We start from the raw sequence: 18,968 nt of genomic DNA on the forward strand, positions 1-18,968 counted from the left end.
AAGTCTGCTGTCCCAGCCTAGGATCTCCACTGCCCTCATCCCGGATTCATCCCTTTTCACTTGCTGCCCCTCACTCCTGGAACCTTCTTCCCCCATGAACATGGATCATCACTTCTTTGACCAGTTTCAAAACTGAAGACTATATTCAACTCAACAGGGGAAGTGTGGCCCTGTTGGTGCTCTTAGACCTCTCAGCAACCTTCGATACCATAGACCATGGTATCCTTCTGGAGCGCCTGAGAGAATTGGGAATCAGAGGCACTGCTCTGCAGTGGCTCCAGTCCTATTCAAGATGGTGTTGCTTGGCGACAGCTGTTCGGCCAAGAGGGAGCTCAAATCGGGTGTCCCTCAAGATGCAATACTGTCACCAATGCTCTTCAACATTTACATGAAGCCGCTGGGTGAGATCATCCAGAGACATGGGGCAGGGTGTTATCAGTATGGTGGTGATACCCAAAGTTGTTTCTCCATGTCTTGGACTGCTTCAGTGACCAATAGCATCTCTCCTCTACACCACACTGGCTCTATGTACAATCCTTCTCCTTAAAGCTCTGGAACAGCCTGACTAAAATCAAACTTTGAAATATCTGGCTAACAAAATGACTTAAAGATCAGTATGGATAACCACAAGTACTGATACTGCCACTGTCATACCTGTTATTATGATCTGTTGGTTGGCTGAACGAATGGCTCCTCACTATCTATACAGAAACTGTGGTTTCCATAAGCCATACATAAACATTCATAAACAAATGTGTGGTGCATCCATTAATAAGTTTTGCTTTCAAATAATCCCTTGGGGTATTCCAACCAAGAAACATTAACCATCTCAGTTGGCATCAAGCTAATATTTAATTCAGTTCACCTATTTGTCTCTCAAGATAGACTCAATAAAGATGGATAACAGAGAATTTTTATATCTGGTAAGTCAAGATTTAGAATGAAGTGATCAAAGAATATCACACACACACACAGGTATTTACCAAGAGAATGGGTAATAGATGAACATGTTTCCAACAATATTCTTGACAAAGCTACTGGGTCTGAGTATTCTGCTTCAAGCAAGAGTAACCTATCCAAAGAAAGAATAGAATAATTATGCTCTGATATGTTCATATATGTATGACCTTGTACTCATGTTCATGTAGATAATCAGCAGCTCAGAGGCCTTCTGTGCAGTCTCTGCAAGTGTTTAAGCTAGCACCATGAATTTCAGCCTAACAGCAACCTACTTAGGCTCCTCACATGTCCCTCCCTACATACTCCTCTCCCAACCTGCCCTTCACATTTAAATTCCACTCTATGACATCCTGCCAAACAGTTCTTTGGTGGAATATGTGCAACACAATTATGGCGGAGAGGGCAGTGGGAATGTTTTACCCTCCCCATTGTAATGGTGCACCTCTGCCCTCTTCCACGCATACAAGTCAGCTCTGACCCACTGACCAATGCTGCATGATGCATCTGTACTGTCTCATGAAACAGTGTTATTTATTCACAAAATGGCATTGCATAATGGAGAATTTAGAATTTAAAAGACCAAACAGAAGCAAGAACTTATTAGAAGATGAAACATTCTAAGGTGAAGGTTAACAAAAACAAAATGTTCCATTAGCTTCAACTTCCATTTATTCGACAAAGGGATCAAACTATATTTAAACATTTACTTCCTTTTTAATTATTCCAATTGCCTTGTTGTTCTTGCTATTCTCTTACTTCTACAAACTTCTAATGAGATACAAAAATTAAAACTGAGTAAAAAAAAGTTTTCCATAAGTAGGTAGAATAGAACAAAATATTGGTCTACCAATCATTTACAAATACACACTGGAAATATGCCATTTGGGTGTCTGAGCTCACCAGCAGACATGCCCTCACAAAGAGGAATGCCATGCAGTTATGGGATTTCTCACATGAAAAAGCAAAATATCACAGGGAAGCACACAAAAGCAGCTGCTCCAGCACTCATAAGAACATTACCCTTGAAAATAAGCCTTCATTGCTTGGAGGACTCCAAGCTGAACTTTCCATGTACTGAGTTTTAGCCGTTCACACATTAGTGTACATAATTCTTGTCGATAGCAGCCTGTAAAACAAATATTCAAGACAGCCTCAGTTAAACAAAGACATCACTAGTTCCCACAAGGGGTTCAGACCCTCTCCTCCCCACCTCCCTTCTTGGCCCCTTATTTCTGCCAAAAAAACATTCAGTGGAGAAGGGGCTCCCAAATCAAAGGCCATCATTTCCACATAGGTTTCAGACCTACCTCCCCAAGAAAAATACCAACCAAGCTCACCTCTCATATAAAATACTCAAGTCTCTGGCACTCTTCCAAAAGAAGCTAAGGAATGCTCTAGCTGAATTCCCTGCACTGAGTTGAGGGTTGGACTCAATGGCCTATGGGACCCCTTTATTATTTTTCTTTCCATTTATCTGTTTATTTAAATAGAATTTTCATTCTCCCCCAAAAGTAATCTGATAGACTACTGTTCTCAGTATTTTTCTATTTCACCGATTTCCTGGTGGACTTTTGCTTTAAGGATAAAATATCACTGGGTTTGCTGAATTAAACCTACACTGTGTTTCTGGGTTTCTAGGCCATGCTTTCCCCAAACTCTCAAAGGCACAGAGGAGAGATTCCATCTGAAGTTCCTTCTCATTTTCATCCTCATCCTCATCATCATTCTGTGGTGAACTGGTTCCCATGTTCTCTGGGCAGTTCTGCAATAAGACCATAAGGAGTTGGTTTGGTAAAGATAAAAGGAAGCAAATAGTTAGTGTTTTATACTTCTCTTTCCACAATAGCTCAGGCTTCTGAGTTATGTTATTGCTATTGCTGTTGTTAATAACGAGGTCAAGGCACTGAGGGCAATATCCAATAAAATCTAAATCTATTATACTACTACCTGTACTACAATACTAGTAATCATACTGAATGTTTTTTAAAAAAACAACAACAACAAGCAAAGTAAATTTTAAGAAAATTAAGCATTGCTACTCTGGTAATATCCTCCTTAGAGGAGAGACTTAGGGAGGTGGATATGTTTAGCCTGGAGAACAGACAGTTAGGAGGTGATATGATAGCCCTGTTTAAGTATTTGACGGGGTATCAGAGTGAAGATGGAGCAAGCTTGTTTTCTGCTGCTCCAGAAAACAGGATATGGAACAATGCCAGTTTATTCCTGATGTTTCGCCAGCATTCTCTGAAGATAACAGCCACAGATGCTGGCAAAACATCAGGAATAAACTCTTCTAGAACATGGCCACATAGCCCAAAAAGCCCACAAAAAACTATGGATGCCAGCCATGAAAGCCTTCGACTTCAAATCATGAATCAACCGCACCCATGAACCAGAACTCCTGGAGGTGTGGGGAGAACCAAACAACACATCCCAAGCTCCACTTTCCCGCTCTCACCTTCTCTCAGTTATGAAGGATTTTACAGACAAAACTGTATTAGCTCCACAAAGAGAATGTGTGTGAGATGGCCTATGCACTCATTTATACAGCTGGTTCCTCAGAAATATAAATGGCATGACAAAAAGCTCCAGTACTCGAGAGCCCTATGAGACACCTGACCTTTTCTCTGAAGCATATGGATAGAACACAGAAGTTTCTAGAATAAAAGAAAAACAGTACCATCTATGGCTCTTGGATCATGGGGAGAAATAGTGTGCACCCTCCTCTCAGGGAAGTGACAACTGGAGAAGTTGGAGGATCATAATCCTCTGTGATCTAAGGACTCCTGTTTGATTTGCCCGCCTTTATTTGACTTCTAACCCATTTGTGAAGAACAGTCAACAAGGAAGGAAAAACTGTAAAACCTTCTCACAAGACAAAGGACTTAAAGATTTGCTGGTCCTCCCCTTGGCCAATACTAGTAAGAAACAGTATACTGTAGGGACAAGCAGCAAACCAGAAAGTCACCAAAAAACCTCACTTCTGTCAAAATATAATGGTCAACTTTATTAGATAAAATACTAACTTTAAGTAAGTACCAGCCTCCATTTGCAATATCTAGTTAATAAAATTACTGTATTGTAAAAACTGATCTAAGGATTATTGAGAATAAGCATGAAGCATTTTCAACAGTCTACAGAGCTACAGAAATGCTACTTAGTATTATTCATTCTTAGTGGCACATTCAAAAGGAACAAAGACTCAAAATTCACCTTCTTTATTATTGGAAAAATGATGTCTGTCAGTTCCTGGAACCGATTTTCCTGCATTGTCTTTAGCACATCAGCAGTGCACCGGAGGGCCACAATCTTGTATCTGAGGTTCTCTTTGCGACACTCCTTAAGCATGGCCTGAAGGATGTCATCAATACTGGGTTGGCCAGGCACAGACTTGTGCAGTTCCATGCTGGATATCAACAGCAAATGGTTGAGAAGGGGAAAGAGAGATTACTATTTGCCCAATTTGTCCTCTTATCTGGCTAACAAGTCCAGTCTATCCTTTCTGTATTTATCTGAGGGGCAAAGCAGACCAACATAAAAAGCAAGCTTCCAGCCAGCTTGGGGGCATGGCATGCAGACGACACACACCCTCAAGATGCCTGGAAGTTGCCTTCAAACTGTTTACATGAGGGCCGGCTTCCAGGCACTCAGGAGCACAGCATTTATATGCTGCACACCAATGGAGCACCTTAAAGCCGGCTTTTTGCCAGCACAAACAGGAGTGGATTGGGGCATGCAGTTTCCAAGGCCCCAATCTGGCTTCAAAAGGGGTCTGTTTCTCCCCTAAGAGATGCAAAGGCCTTTTTGTTGTTACATATAATCTGTTAGGCTCTATAGGGGTTTTTTCAGCTGTTGATTACATTATATTTATAAACTATGGATTTCAGAAAGAAAGTAGCATATAGATACTTAATAACACTTAACACAAGGAAATTTTATTCTACTTTCATATGAAAAACATCTAGGATTTAATTCTTTTTTTTCTTTTATTTAATTTTTAAATTTTTATTACATGAATTATTTAACAACAATTATAATGGTGATACATACAATAGTTCCTTCTTTTTACATAGTTATTGTAATTAAAAAACAAAAACAAATTCTCCCTCTATCCCACCCTTCCACCTTCCCCTCCCCAAATCATAGTCTTAAATTTATCCAGGTCAATTACCATAAATATAAATTGCCCTCCAAATAATTAAATATTGTTTACATATATATTATAACTTTCAAAAAAATCATTTTTTTCAAAATCTCTCCTGATTCAAAGGTGGTTTACATCCAGTATTGTCTTGATTAATATAAACAATAAATGGCTTGCAAATAATCACAAATGTATCATCTTTTATCTCTCCTCTTGCTACTTCTACTTTCATCTTCAGTTATAACAGACCCCCTCTGAAAATTTATTCAATTTCTTTAACATTATAATATTTGCTAGAATTAGTAAGTTGACAACTATAATCTTACTGCTCTTAACAAAAGATTCACAATTCACTCTATCAGAGATGTTACGGCCCTGGAGGAAAAATTCCCTGTATTCTTCCCCTTCCCTCACTACTACCACGATCCTTAATGTCTCTGATAGGATGCATTACCAATCTTTTATTGAGAATCCATGCTCCTAGCATCTTCTCTCTGTTTCTTTCCCCATATGCTAATCTATTCATCCTTTCTATGTAATAAATGTTGCTCTTTCTTCACCCCATACAATTTTCCTCCTGCCATCGGGTACAAAACTTTTTCCATCTCCACAATAAAAAGAGTTCTTACAGTGAGTAGTCTGAGTAAAAACTGTGGTTATACTTCTGATAACATTGTTCCAATTCTTCAGCAGAAACATAAGAGTTTATAACTTAACACGTTCTCATATAGGAACACCACTATTAACACAAAAAATATTTCAGAATTAAAATATGATTATTATTTTTTACCTGCATGAAGTGATGACACTGGCAATAGCTTTCAGTAACTCCTCCTAAAAGTGGTATAAAAAAAAAACAAGATATGAGAAGAATTATAAAAATAAAGGTCTTTAGTGTGGAGGGAAATCCCTTAATTACTCTGGATTTGGTAGAAAACAATTTTTCAGACACTATATCAATATAAAAACATTGATTTCCCCCCCCAGAAAAATTAGAAGTGATAAGCTAATTCACCACCTATTCCAAGCTATAAAGTACTTTTAAAGATCCTTTTCCAAACAAAATATACCCCATATATATATATATATATATACACACACACACACACACACACACACACACACATATATATATGGGGTACATTTTGTTATATGTATGTATAGATAGATAGATAGATAGATAGATAGATAGATAGATAGATAGATAGCATCCTATTTTAGTAGTACAAAGCAAGATATGGGCAGGGATTGACCAAAGAAAGATTTAGGCAGAACAGTATTTCTAATTCAGCCTGTTTTCACATGCAATCCTCATGTTTCTGTCAATCAAGTGCTAATAATCTCTTTGTTCACTTATTTTAACATTTTTTAAAAGTTAAACTGTAGGATTCATACTGTTCCACTTTAAAAAACAAATAGTAAGAGTAAAAGAGGAACAAAGGTGCAAAAACAAATTAATTAAACAAAGGGAGGCATGAACCAAGACACTGGAACTTTTTCTTTACTTGATCACAACACCCAAATTAGAGGTATAACTTCAAAAAGAATAAAACAGCAATTTGCTGACACTGTTAATCCCATTTCTGAACTACAGGATTTACCACTCTGCAATCTATTCGGCATTGCTGGAGCCTTTACCTTTCCTGTCCACGTTCTTCCAGCCAGGCCTTGCAACAGAGCAGTGAGCACCATGCCTAAGTGCGGTGGAACCAAGGAGCCAGTTTGCTTTGCTATAGATGCCATCGCAGCTGCTCCCTGAGCTTTCATCTTCCAAGATGGAGACTGCAAAGCCTTCTGGGTAATGGCTATCAGTTCCTCCATATAAAGCCTTATACCACCATGGGTGCCTATGTTTCAAACAGAGTGTTTCACAGGATAAGTAGACGAGCAATAAAACAAGCTGAATTTTTAACAAAGATAAATTTCCCAAAAACTAGTCTATTTTTTTCTGAGTGAGATAATCTTGCACAGTACAAAAGGTGGTGCTTCAATAAATGATAAACAACAGTACTAGTACATGATACCATGAAAGAACAAGAACCAGCATTCTCATAACACACATCAAAGATACCATGGTCCCAAAATACTAGTTGGTGGCACAATGTACTTATATACAAATTAAATAAACACTTTTTAAAAGTTGTTGCACAATCATGGGTAATTAATGCTCCAAAGACAAATTTGAGAACTCAAAACACTTATACCCCTCTCGCTTTTTAATTGTATCCTAACTTTCAACTTCATATAATAAAATATTTGAAGTGGCAAATATAATAATTTACAATTCTATAGATCAGCATACCAGGCACATTTTCCTGCCACACTTCGGTCCATAGGTTGCTATCTTCTTTTTCTCCTTTTTCTTCCTCAGGAACCTCATGCATGCCCAGGAAGGCCAGGGGCAGGACATATTTGGCTTGATTCTTCAGTACATCTGGGCTATACCGTCCAATAGCATGAATAGTTAATGCACAGCCCATTTTATAGATTTGTTCTAAAGTGAAAGAAGAGAGGTTACAGGCATGATTGTTTCTGTTTTTATTGTACTACTGGTATAAATCAGGCACAATTTAATAGAACCTACATGCCTAAAGGGCACATACCATGTGCCCTGAATTACATCTGCCATCTAATGGAACATGGTCCATTATTCAATAAAAATTTTGGAGAGATCATTTGGGAGACATCAGGTACTGAATGAAAAGTCCAGAAGGGAAGGAAGTTTCACACTACACTCTGGCTGGTATCCTGTTAGGGACATATATGCACATTGGTTTCCTTTGTGTCTTTTCTTGGGTGCTGCAGCAGTTGGCATTGCCTTATTCCCTCTGCAGTGCTCAAAGCTAGCTTACTGAATACCCCCTGAAACCACCTGCAAAGCTAATCCTTGCTTCAAGGGGAGCAAGCGAGATCACAGAACCATTTCCCCATAGCCAGACATGAAATGATGATACAAAGAATGAGATCCATCAGGGACCTCTGGAAGTCTCATCATTACTATGATCCTTTTCATCTGATTGTGGAAATGTAGCCAGACCCATCTGTAATTCTGTCCATTCCCCAGCAGGTGGTGTCTGTATGGGGGGCAGGGGCTTCAGAGACTGTTCAGTAAGTTGGGGTGGTATATGACTTAGCATAGTAGTCCTACCATGGTATGCTGAGTCATACAGATTGCAATCCCTGACTATTGCAACAGTTAAGGATTTTGAGAAGTTAAGTACTTCACCTTCTTTTTGAAACGCTAAACACACTATGCATCAATCTGTACAACAATAGTAATGATTCCTATTATTCATAGCCGCCAATTTTTCCCATGAGCTAAATCATTTTACAATACAGGTGTCCCCTGCTCTCCAATGCCCTGCTCTTTCAGTCATTCCAAATCACTACCCAGTACCATATATTCAATGCATGGTCTGCTCTTTCAGCCATGCATCGGATTAATGGGTTCCAGTTACATATAATTTAAAAGAGTTGAAAAAGCGATTCTGGGGGCAGAGAGAAGAGCCAGGACTTCACTGGTTCTTTGGGCACAACAACCTGGATTTCAGGGGGGGGGGGTAGGAAGGGAGGGGAACATAGAAGGAAAGGAGGGTGATGTTACCACAATGAGTCCTGAGGAGGTGACCATTATGGGGAGGAAGAGAACATGTGAGAAAAAGAATGGCACTCATCTAAAGTGTCCATGCACACACAAATACAAACACACCAAGGGAGAAGTGTTTGGCAGGAGGAGGCACTGCTGCCAGAAAAAAACAGAAAGAGCTGCTGAGAAGGGGTGATTCTCCGGGAACAACAAATTGAAATCATCTTAAAATGTTGTCACCCAGTTGCAGCAGCAGTCAGTGTTTGCTGCATCACTCCCATTCAATGCTGGTTGTTGTTGCTTCTCTTGCCTCTCTTGAATAATAATAATAAAATGTATTTATATCCCGCCTCGATTGCATTTTGTAGAGAGGCAGGATATAAATATTATTATTATTATTATTATTATTATTATTATTACTAATTTATTATTATTATTATTATTATTATTAAAGAGAGACAAGAGAAGCAACAACAACCAACATTGAATGGGAGTGACGCAGCAAACACTGACTGCTACTGCAATTGGGTGACAACATTTTAAGATGATTTCATACATAATTTGAAAGCAATTACCAATATTATATTCAGGCCATATGGGAAGCAGATACTATTCACTCTGATACAAAATGCAGGCCATTCATCTTACTATATTCAGAAAGCACAGAAAGACCACAAACAGTGAGAGCAATTCAAGCATCCACTGCAAGGCAGAAGCAAGAGCAGCTGCATGGGATCTCATGTCCTCTCAAAGGCTTTACGCCACTTATCCTCATGTTCTCCCTACCTCCGGCTGCTCTCTGGAGTGTGCAGCTGCTTCCTGCTCTCCCTCTCTCTCTTGTGTCTCTGTGTGCGTGTAGACTCAAAATCACAATTTAAAAATGTTGTGCCTCCATGCACACAGCTGACCTTCCCCCCCCCCCACACACACACACTCCCCAAGACCTCATTTGGGGTGAAAAGGAGCAGCTCCCAGGAATTGCAAAATTGTCATAACAAACCTGTGTGATTAGGAGGGAAGAAGGAATTATGCACTGTGTGTGCTTGTGTCCCTCATCATCAGTCCAAAGTAGAACTACCAGTGCCCTCATCCACCTGTTGTTGGTAGGCTCTCAACTCTTCCTATCTCTGCTAGCAATAGTCTCTCCAGCAAAAGCTAATCAAAAGTCAGGGAACGTTATAGAAGAAAATGCCCTGCTCCTTATTCCCACCCCTCCTTTTCTGTGGTTTCTAAGACCCCAGAGGACATGATCAAAATTCAAAATGACCTGAATAGACTAGAAACCTGGTCCAAAACTAACAAAATGAAATTCAACACGGAGAAATGTAATAAGGTATTGATACAAAGCATATGCCATTCATCCATTATATTCAGAAAGCACAGAAAGATAAGAAGTGACCTATTCCTGTCTCATAGTGTCTACTTTTCACACAAAATGTCAAGATTTCACACACGCACAAACCTTCCTTCTCCATGTACCAGTTATTCAACTTCTGCAGTAGTTTGTCAGTGCTGCTGTCCCGTGAGGTCTGTGAGAAGTAAAGGAAAAGTTTCAAATCACGTCAGAACAGCTGAATATTCAAAATCAGATTTGACTAACATGAAAGGAAGCACAAGGCTCCACTTACCCGAACTAGATGCCCCATGGCAAAGGCATATGATTTTTGCACCACACTGTTGCGATCTGTTAGACCACCAAGCAAAGCACTCATGAGTTTGCCTGTGTTTAAAAAAAAAGACATGGGTCACAATTTATCCTTTACCAAACAATTTTAGTTCTCTTTTTGGAGAAGAGGCAAACCAAGTTTTAGAACTTTCTATTAAAATACTGCTCTTGGTGTATTGGTCCCTTGTCCATTAACATTACATTTCTTTCCACATATACTACAGTGGACCCTTGATATCTGCTGGAGATTGGTTCCAGGATCCCCCGTGGATACCAAAATCTATTTATGTTCTAGTTCCATTATATACAATGGCATAGTGAAATGATGTTCTTTATATAAAATATCAAAATCAAGGCTTTCATTCTGGAATTTATATCATTTTTGAATATTTCCAAGCTATGGATGTTTAAATCCATGGATGAAGTCTCTGTGGATATAAAAGGCCCACTGTATATTTCTTTCAAACTATCCAAACCTAGAGAACACATATTTGCTTATTGGTTTCCATTTTAAAAGCTTCAGTAAAAAACAAAACCAACAGTTGACTTGTTTAATATTACAGAAGTATCATTTTTCTAAATCACACTAGTTTGCAACAAATTTTTAATATTAGATCTATTATTTACTGTGAAGGGCCAAAGGGCAAGGAATTTTGACTCCATGACTGAGTCAGTCCCACATAACCTGAAAAAGGCTTCTGTTAATAAGCCAGCTGGCAGCCATGAGCTAGGGACTCCATGCACATGAGAGAGCTGATGGAAGAAGACCAGACCATATAATTCCTCTTCAAGGTAAAAGCCAATAATGAAAAAAGCTCTTTTCTCAGCAACCAGCATGGAAAGGCAGAGGATTAACAAAGAGCAAATTGAATGTTTTGTCCCGCCTGTACCAATTTGCATGGTAGAAAGTAAACAAAATACCTTGTCAAGAGACTAGAAGCCTGTGAATCCATGCTGGACACAAAGCATGGGGTTTCACATTTTCTGCAGCTAGCATGGAAACAGACAACCTAATGAAGTTTGTGTATGTTAGTAAACTTTGTTGTTTTATTTACAAGACTGGTCAAAAGGCAATTTAATCCCATCTTTTGCAACACAAACAGCAACAAATGCTCTGGCAGACTCATTACTTCAGAAGCCTCAACTGCTCACTATCATTGCCCTATCCCTTGGCTCATGCACAGAAATAAGCAGCTGAGATATGTAACTGAAGAAGACCTCTGCCCAGGCCACTCCTGCTATTCACACTTCTGCAGAGAGAGAAATTATAGAGCACAAGAGGTAGCTCAGGAACACAATGAAAGAGTCAAATGGCCGGGCTATTATACCATTACATAGCAATGAAAACATCAACTCCAAGGCAATATGAATGATGTATAAAAAGAGAGAAGCATTTCTAGTTAGTTTCAGCCTATATTTCAACTAAGAGATTAAATGTTTCATTTAATTAGCAATATCAGATTTAACTGTTGAATCCAACTAAGGTATATCCATCTGTCAGCTCCTGCACTCCCCACATAGCCACCATTATTATTATTATTATTATTATTATTATTATTATTATTAAACTTTATTTCTAAAGCACTGTAATTATACACAGCGCTGTACAAAGTCAGTAAAATTAAGGAATATATAAAATCCTGCCCGAGGCGTACACTCTAAAAGTAATAACAATTGACAACTTCCATGCAATTTGGTCTAAAAGGCTTGGGATTTCAACAAAGCAAATTTAAAGAAGAAAAGAAGGGGGAAATGTATTACATGAAGTCTACTCACAGAACAATGGATAATGAGTATTAAATATAGAATGAATAGAATGAATCCTTATCGCATGTTTTCTGCAATCCCAGAAGTACCAACTATCACTACTCAAATTTCTACCCACTACTACTTAGAGCAGGGATGAACAAAGTGTGACCCATGGGCCACGTTGTTTAGAGGCCCCCTGGGTGCCCCAGTGGTAAAAAAATATTCCACCACATCCCCCAGGCTAATTTAGTCCCAAAAGAAGCATTTCGTTGTTTCAAAACACAGTGAAAATGCCCCACTCCCACTATAGAATAGTTGGGAGGAGCAATTGCAATCTTTTAGATTTTTACCATTTATTTATTTATCTGGAGTAGCAGAAACCTGCCCACTAGCCATCTACATCTGTCCACCTCTGACGTATAGAAAATAGGATTATTAGAGTACACATAACTAGCCAAAGGAAATAATGAAATATGTTTCCCAGCAAAATACATAGAACACAAAATCAACGACAACATAAAAGGAAAATCCTATGAGGATAATACTACCTGAATATGGTGTCAAGTCTTGTGGGCACTGTGTAGTTAGTGATACAATTACACTGGCACAACCACCCTGAAAAAATTGGAAGAAGACAATAATTAATTTATTCCGATGAATGAAATTCAGAGACAGTAACCCCATAAGTGAGTAAAACTCAACCATTTTACTAAGTGGCAAGAAAAGCAGATACAGATAAACAGAACAAAACCTCTCCAACAGAATTTCAAGTTTACTTTCCCATTCAGTTGTCTGGAACTCCAGGTGAACAACAATGGAGAAAAAAAAGATGATAGCAAATACAGCATCTTTTCAGTCTAGGTCAGGGGTAGGCAACCTTTTTGAGCCGGGGGCCAGATTGCTGTCCCTCAGACAACTGGGGGGCCGAAGCCGGGGGGTGGAGCTTCCACCCTCCGGGGGTGGAGCCGCATGCCGGGGGCGGAGCTTCCACCCTCCGGGGGCCAGGCCTCCTCCTCTTTCCCGGCCCCTGATGGGGCCCCAGGCCCTGTCAGAGGCCGGGAAAGAGCCGGCGTGGGCCACCAGCACTGGAGGCCTCCCCCTCTTTGCCAGCCCGACGGGGCCCCAGGCCCCGTCAGAGGCTGGCAAAAAAGCCAGCAGGGGCCGCCAGCGCTGGAGGCCTCTTCCTCTTTGCCGGCCCCTGACGGGGCCCCAGGCCCCATCAGAGGCCGGCAAAAAAGCCGGCGGGGGCTGCCAGCGCTGGAGGCCTCCTCCTCTTTGCCGGCCCCTTTGCCATCACTGGGGCCCTCCAAGAGGGCGACGGCAAAGGCAACGGGCCTCCCAGAGGCCCACTGCCGCCACCGGAGCCCTCTTGGAGGGCCCCGGCCACCACAACGGGCCTCCCAGAGGCCCACTGCTGCCGCCAGAGCCCTTTTGGGGGGCCCCGGCTGCCACAACGGGCCTCCTAGAGGCCGCCGCCAATGGCGGCAAAGTCTTGCGTGACCTTTCCTGTGGTCGTGTGAGACTTCGCCTCTAGGCTGCCATCATTTTGTTTCGCAAAATGGCAGCGAAGTCTCGCGCGACAGTTCACTGCCATTTTGACAAATAAAATGGCGGCGCCCGGAGCGGCAAAATGCTGCAATCAGCGGTGGCGGCAGGAATGAGCAGGGGCCGGCCAAAAGGCCTTCGCAGGCCGGAGGTTGCTGACCCCTGGTCTAGGTCTACACTGCAATTCAACATGGGCAAAATCTTGGAAACGTATATACCTAAGAATCCTAGATCCCTACTTGCCTGAAACCGTGAAGAATATACACATGAACTCTTGTCACCATCTTAGATATCCTTCCCCTACCTTTGAGCCTACTTTATAGTCCTAACTGGGGAAAAGGCAGAATAATAATAAGAACAATTAAAAAGTGTTTATTATTAATTATATTAATTATAATTAATTGATATTAAATTAAATATTATAATTTATCATCATCATTATTCATGCCCATAGTCACCATTCCACCTCTGGATCAACTTCATAAAGCACACTCACTCTTCAGATCTGATAGCTAGCCCTATATGCAGACACTAAAGCCGTTTTGTTGGCAATTTAATGTGTATCATTCCATTGTTCCTGCAAAGCACCCTCATAAGAAACACAAGCATACCTTAGTGCCAATGCCTATTCCATTCCTGGTCAGCTCACATAACCTAGGAATCAGCTCACCCAGGACAGACACATCCAAATACTGCAAGCACTAGAGAAAAGAAGAAGAATATCAAATCAACATGACAAATGAGAACATAATTATAAACAGTGTTCACAAACTCTTTGGCCTAGGTTTTCCAGTGTCACTCTAACAAACTAGTCAAGGGCAGACCTCATTTTGAGAACCTGGGCCACTGCTAATCAGCAGCCAAATGAAGGAGGGGAAGTGTGATTTGCAGAGAAGTGGATGGAACGTTCTTAATGCTTTCTTTAACATTAATCTACTCAACCCAGCTGCTTCTCTCTATGTCTCAAAAAGGTATGGCCAGACTCCTGACTGAAGAAAAAATTGGGAAGATGGTGTTACAGAAGGAAAAATGCAGGTAGAGGATGCCCTTCTCCACCACTGCCATCACTAGGAAGTAAATTGGCAAAAGGAAGAGCAAAAAGCCCTAACATTCAATTATCAAATCATAATCTATTCAGAATATGTTTCCTTCCATGTGTACAAACTGAAAATGATGAAGACCACACCTTCTCTTTATAATCTATATAAACTGGTCCCTGGTTTCCAGGAAACAAGTGACAATTGAACAAGTGAAAACGTGATGCTAGCAGAAAATTCCAAGTGGGTCCAATCACAGAATAAAGCTTATCCAAAGGTCTATTCTGGGGCAAGACAATCAGCAAAGGCAAATTTCTTCCCTACCTCCTTTGCATCTGCAAGGAGCCGGCCAGCGGAGCTGTTTCAAGTGGTCAGAGGTCTTTTACTCATAGGCCCAAGAGGAAAATCCAGACCACTGTTGCACTTTGCAGATAAAATCACTCAAATCTGATTTAAGACACTATAATTGATACAGATCCAGTAGATGTAACTTTGGCCCTTGTTTGTCAAATGACAATTGATACTTTTCAATTTGTGCAACCCAAGGATGTAGACAGGATTCTTGGTGAAGTGAGAGCCACCACATCTAAATTAGATCCTTGCTCTTCCCAGCTTATATAAACTAGAGGATTAGCTGACTGGGTAAAGAAACCACTTCATTGGAAAAAAAAAAAAAAAACCACTGGGAGGCCACAAAAGAAAAGCCTAATGGGAGTGGGAATCTGGAGTCTAGTGCACTTTTATGTGTTTTCTCTTTTATATGCTGTTACCCGCCTTGATCCAACACAGGGAGAGGCAGGTTATAAATAAATACTATTATTATTATTATTATTATTATTATTATTATTATTATTATATGCAGCCAGCAAGCTACACTTCCCCTTGTTGTTATGTACTTTCAAGTCATTTCTGACTTATGGCAATCCTAAGGTCATCATGGGGTTTTCCTTGGAGAATTTATTCAGAAAGGGTTTGCCCTTGCTTTCCTCTGAGGCTGAGAGAGTGTGACTTGACCAAGGTCATCCAGGGGGCTTCCATACCCAAGTGGGGATTCAAACCTTGGTGTCCAAGTGTCATTATCCAACACCCAAGCCAGCACACCATGCTGTCTCTTTACACTTTGCCTATCTCAACTTGAAAGGGAGAAGGACTAATTTGTGTCCACCTTGCCCAATTTCTTGTTAAAGAATGAGACACGCTTCTTAACTGCGGTACCCACCATATTTATAGTCTCCATCATGGGGGAGGATTTAGCAGCACTTAGTCTTGCACTATCCATTGCAGCCTGAAGAAAGAAAAACAAAAACGGATACAGCCAGAAAACCAAGTTTAAAAGGCAGTAAGACAAAATAGAAATTGTATATGAAGAACAGTCAACATGGGAACCATATAGCCTCCCTGCTAAATTTCGGCAATTCAACAGCAGCAAAATAAGCCAATCTGGCTACCTTTTCTCAAGAGACATGGTGACATTTTTCACTTCTCCCACTAGTCCATTGAATTTACTGTAGGCAGCAAGTGGCAGCAAGGTGAGACCCCCAAGAAGGTTAGGGGTGTTCAATATAGTCCCCTTCCTCTCATAGCAAACATGATTATTTTAAGCGTGCCTGAAGAGTTAGAGAAACAAATACCCTACTGGGGGTGGGGGAACAAATAATGATTCTACACCAAGTACTCCATTAAACTCAAGCATATTTTAATATACTCTTTGCCCTCTTCAAATTAAAACTGATATTCTGAACTGATAATCGTTCTCTTGAGATTAATTGATTTTAGAAATCTATTATCCAATTACTTCATGTTTCCAGAAAGCATTCAACATACAACTGTTGTTTATCAGTTTGAATATGTATACAGAAGGGTAGGAATTATATGACCCTCCAGATGTTATTAGACTGTAACTTCCTGCAGCCCTATCCGGCATAGGCAATAGCAAAGAATGCCAGGAGCTGAAGATCAACAATATCTAGGAAGCTGCATGATTCCAGCCTTGATATATTTTGAACTGTGAATTTTCAATATGTGTCTCACTTACCTTTTCCTGCTCTGTAGCACGTAGGCTCAAATAATTAAGCACCTGGGGCTCCAATACACTTAGTGATTCCAACAAAGCTGGGATGAGCTTGGGTGCATGTGGTTTGAGCATTGCTCCAGCACTTTTACTGATCTTCACCAGTGTGTTAATGCTATAAGCAAAGGGCAGAGCAAATGAGAAGGAAGAAAGAGAAATAATTTTACTCTTTCAGTACATGTGAATTAAGTTTTATTTTTAAGAGCCCAGTGAACAGAAACAGTTCTTTTAATCTTCCTGTTGAAGTAGTAATAACCCACCACAAGTAGTACTTCACGAAGAACATATGTATTACTATTTAGGATTTTGAAGAAGTTATAATATAGGCATTGCCCTGGTAGCAAAAAGTAGGTAAGTGTTATACAGTCATCTCTCTATTTTTGCAGCTTTGACATTCGCAAATTTGATTATTCAAAAGTGTCATGGCAAGTGCACGTGCACTCTCCTCCCCTCCTCCTTCCCAGGCTTTTCCCTTTAGAATAAAGAAAAGCCCAGGAGGGAGGGAGCAGCTGGGAAGGGTGCACCCCTCTTCCTAAGCCTCAGAGAACTCGGGCAAGCTCTGAGGCTTCAGAGGAGGGGCGAGTGAAGCACGCATGAGTCCCCCACCTCTCTTCTGATGCCTCAGAGAGCTCAGGCAAGCTTTCCGAGGCAGTGGAGGAGGGGCGAGTGAAGTGTGTGAGTCCGCTTCTCTTACGATCCCTCAGAAAGCTTGCCTGAGCAGGCAGGCACGCTTCTCTTCTCAGCTGATCCTGTTACAGGGCAAGAGGGAGAGACAACAGAGGCAGGGGCGTGCACTAGGCTTCTACCATTCTCCTATCTTTTAACGGGGGGGGGGGGGTATACATGATTTTTCCACATTCACTGAGGTCCTTCGCCCCTAACCCCTGAAAATATGGAGGGACAACTGTACTATGCATGGAGCAGAAGTATCAAGGTGACTGTTGCACAGGAATGGGAACTGTGCAGTTCAAAAGCTGCATCTGACCGTTAAGGGGGTCCCATATGGCCCTTGATGCCCTAGGGCCACCCTGACCCTTAAAAAAAGATTTGGAGGGTCTCAAGAGCTGTGGTTCTATTCTTAAAGGCTGTTTTCAGGATCACTTTGAAACATGCGCAAAAAGCAATAAACACAGTCTAAAATCTGGAATGCCACTTCTGATTGCTTCTGAAGCAATCTTGCATCCAGCAACCAACCCAGCCCTGGTGTAACCAGCTGAGAGCAGCAATTCCAACTGCTTCTATGGTCCCCTGGAAGAAGCCTCTTATGCCCTTTTGTCATTGCTGTAATTTCCTCTCATCAGCCTTCTCTCTCTCCAGTAGTACCTCCTTCCTGAAGAAACAATGCTGTTGTTCACAGTGCTATTGTTCAGTGAAAGTAACAGAAGGCACAGTTCAAAATGTTTGTCTGTTTCAACTCACACATAAGTAAACACATGAAGGATAAAAGTAGCAAAACTTTGGTTAGTTCAGTATGTTCCAAGAAATGTGATTAAAAAAAGGAAAGATTAAGAGAGACAACAACAGGGAAGATACCTCAGAGTCCGAACTTCAGTCACTGTGTTCATCATTCCTTTATCAAGAAGGCATGGCAACAGGACAGCAATTGTTCTCTGGCCAACAGCTCCTTTAGATGGGTCACACATCTTCACACACACCTTAAACAAAAAGAAGAAACTAGTCACCCTCTGTGAACCAGTGTTCTTGAAATAAAATATATGCCACTGTGTAGAACACAAGAAATCGTACTGAGTCAAACAGAGTTGTGTCATAGGTAAAACTCTGCTGATGATCAGTGGAAATGACTATGAGAAAATACCTTGCTTAATGTTTTCAGGGCTAATTCTGCTGCCTTTCGCACAGATTCCTGAAAAAGAAGAAAAGGAAAACATTTTTGCTCAACCTATTTGATGTAACTTCAATGATGATCAATAGTGACATAAAATGTTTTATCTTTAATATCTAAATTTCAGAATTTCTGATTTGTGTCAGTTGCTTGTTTAGAGAGTCAAAGAAAGACCCAGGAATTTGGAACACCTGAACTGAAATGAAAGCTGCTACAAATAGCAGAGATAAGGACTGAACAGGTCCTGAATCCAATTTAACTCCCAACCATTCCAATGGAAGAAGGCAACACAAAAACCTCCAATGAAAAGCTATATATTGTTCATTTTCTGTAGGAACCATAAACTATTTCCCCTCTAAAATATTCA

The 18,968-nt window shown here is 40.6% G+C and overlaps 1 protein-coding gene across 2 annotated transcripts in view; it reads right to left on the reverse strand.

Annotated features, from left to right (window-relative positions):
- Positions 1 to 18,968, reverse strand: part of ECPAS (Ecm29 proteasome adaptor and scaffold) — a 76,482-nt gene that overhangs the window by 5,125 nt on the left and 52,389 nt on the right. For both annotated transcript variants that reach the window (XM_089488327.1, XM_089488335.1), the window contains 15 exons: positions 18,575 to 18,622; positions 18,292 to 18,413; positions 16,723 to 16,873; positions 15,907 to 15,972; positions 14,262 to 14,351; positions 12,654 to 12,720; positions 10,319 to 10,410; positions 10,153 to 10,219; positions 7,407 to 7,598; positions 6,743 to 6,951; positions 5,895 to 5,938; positions 4,174 to 4,366; positions 2,578 to 2,722; positions 1,981 to 2,086; positions 984 to 1,072 (listed from right to left, as the gene is read on the reverse strand). In XM_089488327.1, coding sequence (XP_089344453.1) covers positions 984 to 1,072; positions 1,981 to 2,086; positions 2,578 to 2,722; positions 4,174 to 4,366; positions 5,895 to 5,938; positions 6,743 to 6,951; positions 7,407 to 7,598; positions 10,153 to 10,219; positions 10,319 to 10,410; positions 12,654 to 12,720; positions 14,262 to 14,351; positions 15,907 to 15,972; positions 16,723 to 16,873; positions 18,292 to 18,413; positions 18,575 to 18,622 — 1,681 coding nt within the window. The remainder of the gene's footprint in view (positions 1 to 983; positions 1,073 to 1,980; positions 2,087 to 2,577; positions 2,723 to 4,173; positions 4,367 to 5,894; positions 5,939 to 6,742; positions 6,952 to 7,406; positions 7,599 to 10,152; positions 10,220 to 10,318; positions 10,411 to 12,653; positions 12,721 to 14,261; positions 14,352 to 15,906; positions 15,973 to 16,722; positions 16,874 to 18,291; positions 18,414 to 18,574; positions 18,623 to 18,968) is intronic.

Source organism: Sceloporus occidentalis, unplaced genomic scaffold, assembly GCF_023333645.1.
Source record: "Sceloporus occidentalis isolate IW3139 unplaced genomic scaffold, rSceOcc1.0.p SCAF_1, whole genome shotgun sequence".
Taxonomy (NCBI): Eukaryota; Metazoa; Chordata; class Lepidosauria; order Squamata; family Phrynosomatidae; genus Sceloporus; species Sceloporus occidentalis.